This window comes from Podarcis cretensis (assembly GCF_951804945.1).
Source record: "Podarcis cretensis genome assembly, chromosome: 1".
Classification (NCBI taxonomy): domain Eukaryota; kingdom Metazoa; phylum Chordata; class Lepidosauria; order Squamata; family Lacertidae; genus Podarcis; species Podarcis cretensis.
This window is the reverse complement of record NC_137170.1, coordinates 23,747,274-23,758,035: the sequence shown is the minus strand read 5'-3', so window position 1 is coordinate 23,758,035 and position 10,762 is coordinate 23,747,274. Positions and strand designations below refer to the sequence as shown.

The following is a 10,762-nucleotide window of genomic DNA, read 5'->3' as shown; positions in this document are numbered from 1 at the left end:
ATCGTATTGTTTGTATGCTTAACGCACCACAAGTTTAGAAGGAAGACAGGGAGCCAATGAATTCCAGGGCCTATTGATGGTGAATCCAAGTGTGGAAATGTTTGTCTCAGAATAATAACATCAGGGAAATGGTGTAGGGGTGGGGTGGGGATGGACTCCTGTTCAAGGACCGCTTTTCTTTTCCTTCATTTTAGACTTCAATACCCAGAAATGTGTGTGGGCTGCAGCCCAGCTATAGCTGCAGGCAACTTGCTGTATATAGCTGATGAGTGTTGGCGTAGCCCTGAATAAGTTTGGCAGCCAACCAGTTCATTAGGACCATCAGGATACGAAAGTGCATTCTGATGCCTACGTTGAATTGACTACATGTGTAGAGATCTGCATCTGTTTGCAGATCCTCTTGGCTGACTTAAGGACAATCCATAGCTGTTCTCTTAGGTCTTGTCAGGTACTTGTTTTAGCTGTTCTTGTCTCCCCTTGAAATATGTGGCATAGATAATTTGCTTTCTGGTATGTTCTACCAAACATGATGTACTCTTTCTTGCAAAACCAAACAAACAGAAACTGTCCCAGAGGAAAGGAGGGGGAAACTATTGGTGCATTACACTACCAATTTTGGAAGTATTAAATGCTGGAGTTCTTCAGCAGTAGCCACAATTTCCCTTTGAGGAGTATGCGTGCAAGTCACCACTTGGATGAAAATTGTGATGCCAGAATAATTATGCCCTAATCTGCTCTGAATTCTATCTATTCCTAATAGTTTGCCTGCTCCCTATCTGTACAGACTTGCTGTTGGCATCCGTCTGTCTTGGGAGACCATGGAGGAGTGCACCTTTGGGGGTGAAATCAACCTGTTGGGAGGTAGTCCTGCCTAAATGCATCTCCCCGACCCCTGACCTCTCTAAAACAATTCCCAAAGAACTTAGTGAGCTCCTGACAATAAGATAGTTTAATAGATTTGGTGCAGACATCTCCCTCTACTTGCAGAAGGTTCCTTCCATTCAAAGACGGGACTCTGTTCTGTGCTGAAGGGTGAGCTGTTGTTTTTTGGCAATCCTCTCTGCCACATGCACCATCTCCTCCCATGCTGTTCCATAGGGTTATTCAACCCTCCAGAGCAGATTTGGGGGAACGGCCATAGGGATGGGGTGAGACAGGTGTGCAGGGGAAAAGGGATGAGCTGTACATTTTCCTCCTCCCCCTTTCTACCTGGGGGTAGCATTCAACTGAAGATATGCCAGTATCCACCCTTATAATTTTTCCATAGGAACATAGGAAACTGCCTCATACTGAGTCAGTCTGTGGCTTTCCACGAATGAGCAAATGTGCGGGCTCCCAAAGAAGGGATTGTGGCCACTTTCCCCCTCCCCAGTCATCCTGCTGGTGCTGCACTGCCAAACGGGACTCTGTACAAGCTCTGGCAATCAGCTTCAACATGCTGGGTATGGCATGGCTGCACCCATACAAAAAATGTAAGCAAAAATATGTCACCAGGACTGTCAGACTTGGACTGTGGGGAAGATAAGGATCTGGCACCCTGGCCAGATGAAGTTCCTGTCCTCTGATCCAGACAAACTACAAGCTCCAACCAAGGCTTGTCCATGGCTTACTGCAGCAGAACTACCAGGAAGGAGCAAAGCAGTCACAATCTCCTCTCTGGGAGCCTTAAAGGAGGACTGGCCCCATGTGTCTTGCTGCATTTCTCAGTAGTAGTGCTTTATTGCAGAATGCTTTATGGCAGCACAACTAGAGCTGAAGCGGGTTTGCAGCACTTTTGCAGCACTCAAGTAGTTCAAGTTGCAGCATCTCAAGGAACATTAAATATATGATTGCATTTAACATGCCTGCTTTTTCCTTTCTATAATGTGGGGTGGAGGGGTGGTGGTGATCAGAATTGGAACTGTTGTGTTCATGAGGGGAGTCGTTGGAAGCAGCCTTCCTGGTACTAGCAGCAGCTTGTGGTTTTATCACAACTTCAGACAGGAAACTCCTTCTGGCATTGTGTGGTTCCAATCACACACACACCCTAACACATTAAACACAACCACAAATTTTATGCCAGAAATGGGTTAAGCTGAAAAACAAATAATACGTTTGGTTATTTTAATTTACAACAATCAACATTTTTGGCCAGGATCTTCCGGATAGTTTAAAGGAACAACAACAAATGAATAAGTTACCTGTTGAGCACAGAAGGATCTAGTTTATTTATACTATTCTCAAAACAGAATAGTATACTGTAGATAGTTGCAAAATTTATTCAGTTTGCAGAATTCAGTGTTTCGCTCTTCTGCGAAATTTTGAATTAGAATCATAGAATAGAATCATAGAATCATAGAGTTGGAAGAGACCACAAGGGCCATCAAGTCCAACCCCCTGCCAAGCAGCCCTCCCCCACATTAGTCAGTTTAAAGCCCTCCTGATGAGGTTTCTGAGATTTTTGGCAAAAACATTCCTCTCAACCGTTGTGAGGTGCATCCCATCGCTTGCCAGAAGTCCATCTTCAAGAAACTGCAGTCCGTGATCTAAGAATCCAAACCGTTCCTGTTTACACCATTTGCGAAGCCAGCTGTTCACTTCCACTATTTTTCCCTCTCTCCCTGGGCCACGTCGTTCAACTGGGAGGATAGATGAGATGACAATTTGTGCATTTAATTGCTTCAATTTCCTGCCCAGAGCCTCGTAGTCTCTTTTGATCTTCTGGAGGCTATTGCTTGCAGTGTCATTGGTTCCCACATGAACCAAGACGAAGGGATATTTGTCAGTGGGTTTTATGATTCCTTGCAGTCGTTCAGTTACATCTTGGATCTTAGCCCCGGGGAGACAGCACACTTCCCAAGACATCTTGTCAGGCCCACAGATCACTGCTTCTGTTCCCCTCAGTAGGGAATCCCCTATCACCACTACACGCCTCCTCTTAGGTCTGGTCGGGGTTCTTCCGTGAGCTGTCCGTTCCAAGGTTGCCTGCACATTCCCTGAGGACTGACTTTGCTGCTCGTCTTCATTGTAATACAGCAAACTGTAAAAACCCTCAAACATAAATATGAAGCTAAAGATATGATTGTTTTAAAATAACAGCAATAACTTAGCATTTGCATCATACATTAAGAGTATTCAAGGCTCACGTACATTGTCTCAGTAATTCTCCCAGCAACCCCGCAAGGCAGATCAGTATCATTCCCCACATTGCAAAAAAACACTTGTCTAAGTCTACAGTTGCCAGGCAAGTTAATGGCAGAGGTGAAATCTGAAAAGATTTTCTGATTCACAGCTCAGCCTCTTAGCCACTACACCAGTTTACAGATTAACTACTTTCACCGAAGTTGAAAAGCACATTAAACATTCATGGAGCCTTTGATAACCATACCTATTTATAGAGCTGAAACTGACTTTACAGGTTTATCACCAGAGGCATTCAACTTTCAACCTTTTTTTGCCATGAGAATAAGTCAGTCGTCATATGTCCTGGAGGAGGCTAGTTAGAACATCTGGTTCTGCATCTCCTTGTCTTTATTAAGGCACCTTTCGGCAAGGGCACGCTTCTGAAGTAATCTGTTTGGTGTGCAGTACAGGGAAGTTCTGTGAAACATGGGTGGCACTTGAATCTTGCAACAGAGGTGTTCATTTGTATTTGAAATGGCTAAAGATCCTTATCAGCGCTGTGAATAGCTTGTCAAGTCTAATGTGTCCCAATGAATGTCATGTTGGCAGGACATGTGTTACCACAGTCACGCATAAGAGTTAGCTGGGGAGTGGTTAAAAAACACACGACGTGACGTATGAGCTGGTTTTGTTTAGTAGTCTGTGTGATTAAGACTATACAGCATTCCAAATTTACTCTAGTAAACCTTCACAGGGGAGCATTCCATTGGAAAAGAATTCAGTGGTGAATCTGTCATGCAGACAGACTGGATTTTTTCTTCCAGTATTTAGTACTGTGAGATCCAAGAAATTATGGAATTTGCCATTTTCACAGCTGCCGCATACTGACTTGTCCTCTCCATCAAGTTATCCAGTATGACTCCTGCATTTCATATAGAATCATAGAATCATAGAGTTGGAAGAGACCAAAAGGGCCATCGAGTCCAACCCCCTGCCAAGCAGGAAACACCATCAGAGCACTCCTGACATATGGTTGTCAAGCCTCTGCTTAAAGACCTCCAAAGGAGACTCCACTACACTCCTTGGCAGCAAATTCCACTGTCGAACAGCTCTTACTGTCAGGAAGTTCTTCCTAATGTTTAGGTGGAATCTTTTTTCTTGTAGTTTGGAACCATTGCTCCGTGTCCGCTTCTCTGGAGCAACAGAAAACAATCTTTCTCCCTCCTCTATCTGACATCCTTTTATATATTTGAACATGGCTATCATATCACCCCTTAGCCTCCTCTTCTCCAGGCTAAACATGCCCAGCTCCCTTAGCCGTTCCTCATAAGGCATCGTTTCCAGGCCTTTGACCATTTTGGTTGCCCTCCTCTGGACACGTTCCAGTTTGTCAGTGTCCTTCTTGAACTGTGGTGCCCAGAACTGGACACCGTACACCAGGTGAGGTCTGACCAGAGCAGAATACAGTGGCACTATTACTTCCCTTGATATATGGCCAGTCACTACAAACCTCTTTAGTGTAAATGAGAAATTAGGATTCCCATCCCCCTAATGTGCAACACTTTACACTTGTTTACATGGTATTAAATAATCAGAATGATAAAAAAAATGCAATTGCCATTTTATTGCTCACCCAGTTTGAAGAAATCCTTGTGAAGCTCCTTGCCATCTCTTTTGCTTTAACGACCCTGAACTATTTGGTATCATCAGCAAACTTGGCTACCTCTTTACCCCATCTCTAGATTGGGGGGGAGGGGAGATTTCCAACTGGTGGGCCAGATCCTTAGGTTTCCCCCAAGCCCCATGGGTCATTCTCACAGGTGGACATCAGGGGACATAAGCTGACATACTGTATTTTTCCTTGCCTGTGCAGTTTGAAATCAAACCTTGTGGGCAAAGGCACAGGGCTTTGCAAGTGCCAACAGTCGGCTGACTCTTGGTGCTTGCAGAGCACTGTGCCTTTGCAGGCATTGACAGTCACGGTGGGCTTACAAAGATACAGAGCTTTGCAGATCCACTTTGGTCAGGGAGCCAGTTCTTCACCTGCCCAACACTGAGAAATGCTCAGCTTGGCTAAAATGGCCAAATGGGGAGACCTCAGAGGTTCCCCACTGCTGCTGTAGATAAATCGCTTAGCAAGTTTAAAGGCGCAGGTTACAATAGAAAAGGGGGTATGGGTTTGCATAATATTTGTGCATGCTCATTTATGTGTATGGAATCATATTTAGAAATAATTATTATAATTTAAATGGAATGCAATACATCTCCTACTGAGGAAGGCTGTGACCGGGTGATTTGCATACCTGCTTAACTTTTATTTAGGTGCTAATTGTTGATGAGCAACTTCAAGCCCAACACTTTTCTTGGGGTTGTCTTTAAACCACACTTGGACCCAATAGCCCTTCAACTATTACTATTACAATTTATTGCCTGCCCTTCACCCTGTGGCCCCAGGGTGGGTTACAACAATTAAAACAAAGCATTAATGTTAAAACACAGTATTACATGATATTAAAAACACCTTAAAACAACTTAAAATTAGAAATATAAAGTGAACCCCCCTAAAAAAAATGGACCTCAAGTGCCCGAAGCCAGAGCAAACAGGTGTGACTTCAGCAATAGAGGACTATCCTCTGTAAAGGAGGCTACATGGCCATCCTATTTAAGACATAACATGTTTGAGAATGAGTGTGCTTGAGTCTTGGATGCAAACACACACACACACACACACACACACACACACCGCTTCAGGTACAAGGGGAAGATGAAAGCATTCACTTCTTGGTTTACACTAACTGCAGTTTTCTGTTGCACCCAAGCTGGGACTGTGGTTAAAATTTGTACTTATGGTTTTATTTATTCATTGTGGTGCAAGACAAAGAATCCAGTCCTTAACTCCATAGTGACGTCGCTCACCCTGAGCTCCTCCACGTCTTTCCCCATCTACAGCCCGTGGCTCGTCGGGGGGCCTCAGGAGTCAAATGTTATTGGGCCCTTTGCTCTTGAATTCTAAGTGAGCGGCAAGTATGCAGGGATGGTGGTGCTTCTATGCTCTCCAAGGATGTCTCTGCTGGCAGTTCTTCCCCTCCCTCCTCCTCCTATAATACCTCATAACTTGGCAGCTCCTCGTTCTGCTGTAATTCAATCCTGTCTCCCTCTTCTCTTGAAACTACTGGAGAAGAGGGAGGGGGGAGCAGAGGAGAAGGAGGGGGCGATTCCCGCCCTTCTCTTCAGTCCAGTCCCTGACATTGGCCAAGACAGGGGTGTTATATGTGTGCACTGGGCTGGTGCTGGAAGCTGGAGACAGAGGCATGATTTGCTCTCTGCTGACCCAGAGCTGTAGCTTGGAGTTTCCCTGGAACTGTAATGAAGAAGCAAGATCTATTGGGGGGGTTAATGCTGTGAGCCCCCCACCCTGTCCTATGCTCAGGTTGTGTATATGTGTAGTATATATCCATTATATTTTATATATATATATATATATATATATATATATATATATAAAACACAGTCTCCATTAACCTTCATTCCAAGGAAACTGAACCCTGGGTAAGTTCTGGAACACCCTGGAGTCTCTTGGAAACTGGGGTGCACAGAACAATACTAAGAAATGCTAAAGTAATAAACCCCTGTGCATTATTGTAACTTCATTTTTTTTAAAAAAAATAATGTTCACATCAAAAAAATCACTTATAATTTTATTGGAATTTTTTTTGTACAAACACTTTAAAGAACATTTCCACATTGGCATATTCAATGCTGTGTTCATTCACGATCTTTAAAAAATAATGCAAGAATTTTTAATTATTTTTTTTAAAAAAGCTCGGTTCAGATACAAATTAGTAAGGATTTGTGTATGAATCAGAAACACCAAAGACATGTAGCGTAAATTACATTATCCTCTTTGTGTTGGAAACTAGTTACATTGCAGTATCAAATGATGACCATCTGGATTATGAAGATGTATGTGTTGTTGATGGTGAGAATGGATTGTATTGACCCAGACAGGGCCCATGATAGGGCAATGCTGGAGAAAGAGGTTCTGATAGGAACAGGCTTCTCAACAGCTACGGGTCACTAGGAATGGGGAACAGCCTCCATGTCACCGGTGCCTCAAGGTCACCTCTTTCCTTTGTTGCATGCAAGTGAATAATCACCATTTCACCCCTGTGTTGGATAAAGTGCTATACTTGGGGACACCACTGTGGCAAAAACCCATCTGAAAAATACTTTTTAGAAGACTTCAAGCTTGTTCATTGCAATATTCAAGCTAGAGTATTAAATCATGTTTGTGTTATGTACCTATGTTTTCTTGGTGTGCTGGTCCCATGAAATAATTGTCAGTCTATGTTGAAATGGTATATTCTATGAAACCATATTTAATCATTTAATGTAGAGGTTATTGAGAGTCCCAACCTAGATATGCAAACCATATTTTCTTTGGATCCGCACAACGTTGCTTGTTTCAAAGAAGAATCTGTGGAGCTTAAAACACTGAAATTTAAACATGGAGATTGGTCCCCCAATATTAACATGTTGCACAGCCTATAAGTTAAGCACAACTGGGCCCAGAACACAACTTCTAATGGTTTTGGAATATTCACGGGGAAAACTAACCAAGCATATAGATGCATTATAAATGACTTGAATTTTAAAATTTTGAACAATTTAATGTTTTAAATTCCTGAATATTCTATTCCTCTCTCAAAAACCTTTGTGAAAACTAAGCAAGATACAGTAATAATATTAATAAATTTCATGACTATCTATTGTTACGCAGATCTGTTGAAATTATTTAGAAGTGCACACGTTACACTACTGGTGCCAGAAATCAACCCTTCGAACAATATTGGAAGAAGAAAACATGTTTTATGGAAAAAACTAGGAGCCACATTCACAGTTGTATCCTAAATATAATTGGTTTCATTTTTTGCTCCCATAAATACCTTCTTGCTGTACCTCGCTGGGATTTTAGAAGAGCATTATTGTGTACAACCACAATAATCCCAGGTGAGGCACAGGCAATATCTTCGTATCTTAAATTTCCTAGCCCTGGCTGTCTTGGCTGCTGAGCTACCTTTGAAATTCGGAGCAAATGTGCTATTTGGGATGTGCATTAAAAGAGCAGACTAAGGCTGCAATCGTCACCCCACTTGCCTAGGAGTACTCTGTTGGATTTAATAGGACTTACTTCTGAATAGATGTGGTTAGGATTGCTCTGTTAAGTCTCGTGTAACTAGTTTACATTAGCTAAATCCTATGTCAGCTCAACCTTGGAGCGCAATCTCATAGAAACAGAAGAGAGTGAAATAGTTCACATCTTGAAATAGTTAAGAATCAAGAAATAAAAAGTTCCCCAAAGCAAATAAATGTCATGCAACATAAAAATGGTTATTTAGGACATGAGCCACTGTGTGTAGCTCATGCAGAGCTACAGGTTCTCTTTCCCCAAAGGGAAATCCTCTATCCCAAATGGTCTACAGCTGCTGCTGGTAGTAGCAGCCCATGGCATCAGACAGACATATTTCCTAGTCTGGTACCTGAGATCCTTTAATTGGAGAGCTATGAACTGAACTGGGATCTTGTGTGCGCTTAGGATAAGCGAACCTTTCAATTTCTATTTCTCTCTGTTTCTCATTTTCCAGCCTTAAATTCAGTTCTCTACGTTTCCACATCAGCCTGTGACTTTTTAAATAAAAAATACGAAAATTCATCAGCATTTTAGTGCCAATTTATCCTAATATACACATTTTTGTATGCTGTCTTCCCTAATATACACATTTTTGCAAGGCACTTCCCCCTAAAACAATGCATTTTAGCATGTCATTTTCACTAATATATGCATTTCTCTGCATACACATTACGTGGCTGGAGAATAAAATAGCAAAATTCAGAATTGTGTGAACTGCATTGCAAAATTTGGTGAAGTGAGAATTTAGAAAGATGGCTGTGCTTTAGTCAGCATATTGTTTCACTAGGTACAATTTTGCAAGTTTTGCATTTAAATGTGAACTGAACGGAATTTCTCCCTCTGCCCCCCATGTGTATGCATTTTACCACTGAACTGTGCCACAACCCTAGGTATTGCTTTCCCTACTAACAGAAGAGAACAAAGAAGCCTCTTCTTGGTGTTCAGAATGCAGACTGTTTCTCAGAGCTACTGAAATGTGACCTGCATGTGTTTGATTTCATAGCGCAGCTCCTTATCTATGGCAGACTGTCTTGTGATTATAAATCACAAGACTTCTAAACGGAGCCCAAATTGTAAATGGAGAACCAGGCCCTGTATATTTTACAATAAATATTTTAAACAGTACTAGTGATCTTTCCATCAAAACCCAGTGCCTGGTAGTGGCTGGGATCCAAAAAGATGCAACATGTGAACCCAGTGGCTTGAGCATGTCCAGTGGGGTTTTTCAGATTTCAGCATCAAATGTCTATGGCATGTTACAAGCACATGGACCTGGATAGTGGGTGAGCTCTTCAACAAGCATATAGGAAATTGAGTCAGGCCACTGGTCTACCTGGCTCAACATCTTCAACACCAGCCTTTCTGAGCCTTGGGCCCCCAGATGTTCTTGAGCCACAACTCCCATCATCTATGATCACTGGCCATGCTGGCTAGGAATGATGGGAGTTGCAGTCCAACAACAGCTGGGGACCCAAGGTTGAGAATGGCTAGTCTACACTAACTGGCCGTGACTCCAGAGTTTTAGACAGGGCAGAGGATATCCTTAACACTACCTTGAGATGCTGGGGATTAAACCTGGGACCCTTTGCTTGCAAAACAGATGCTCCATCACTGAGCCACTGTCCTTTCCTTCAGTTTTCTTGGCCATGTGTGACTACATGATTCTTCCCAAAGTTTTAAGGCAGAAAAGAACCTAGGCTGAAAAGAAGGATTTTTTTCTATTGGGGGTGGGGGAGGAAGATGAATGAGGGGCAGTTTCTATAGAGACACATAACAGGGTCAGAACTGATGATTCCACAGACATTTTTGAGAAGGCAGCTGGTGGTTCCCTGATTCCACAAGTGTTAGCGGAAGAAAAAAGAGAGAGCAGAACAGCAAAAGCCAGCATTTCCCATGGTTTCTCTGGTTATTCTGCTAAACAGCATTGCCAGGATAAAGGGGGAGAACTTCACAGTTTCTTAAGCTTATAATCACACTGTATAAAAAGTTTTGGAAAGCAAGACAAAAGATTCTTAACAGCACATGATCATTGCAGGAAAAACACCTATGGAATCCATTGGCAATGTAATGCTCAGGTGGTTTCAAACCATGAGGAGGAGGTCTGGCCCATCATTGTAATATGAGCCATTATGGCAACTTTTATTGCTGATTTCATGTTGAGTTATTAGACGCACTGACTCCTGAGAAGAAAGTTCTGGCAGAAAAGGGATAATGCCCTTTTCAGCTGGGGGTGTATGTGTGTGTGTGTTTTACAAAATAAAGCAATGAAACTCTTGGTTTAGAAGGGATACTGCGATACATATATCCTCAGCCGAATGACGGAGCTTCCTCTGAAGTTGATGACAGTGTTAACAGTAATCATCTCCAGGTCCAAGAGAATGTCACGTGGCCCCTTCAGAGGACGGGTCATCACTAGAGTGGCACTGATAGGTCCAGTTTGCTGTGTGGAAGACACAAAGAGAGCTTGAG

At 42.6% G+C, this 10,762-nt stretch overlaps 1 protein-coding gene and 1 long non-coding RNA gene across 3 annotated transcripts in view; one reads left to right on the top strand and one right to left on the bottom strand.

The window, feature by feature from the left end:
* The window catches only part of LOC307200864, a 345,619-nt gene that overhangs the window by 264,642 nt on the left and 70,215 nt on the right, over positions 1-10,762 (top strand). The window lies entirely within an intron of this gene.
* The window catches only part of FBLN5 (fibulin 5), a 70,848-nt gene continuing 66,859 nt past the window's right edge, over positions 6,774-10,762 (bottom strand). For both annotated transcript variants that reach the window (XM_079948924.1, XM_079948925.1), the window contains one exon: positions 6,774-10,733. In XM_079948924.1, the coding sequence (XP_079805050.1) occupies positions 10,572-10,733 (162 nt within the window). In that variant the 3' untranslated portion in view covers positions 6,774-10,571. The remainder of the gene's footprint in view (positions 10,734-10,762) is intronic.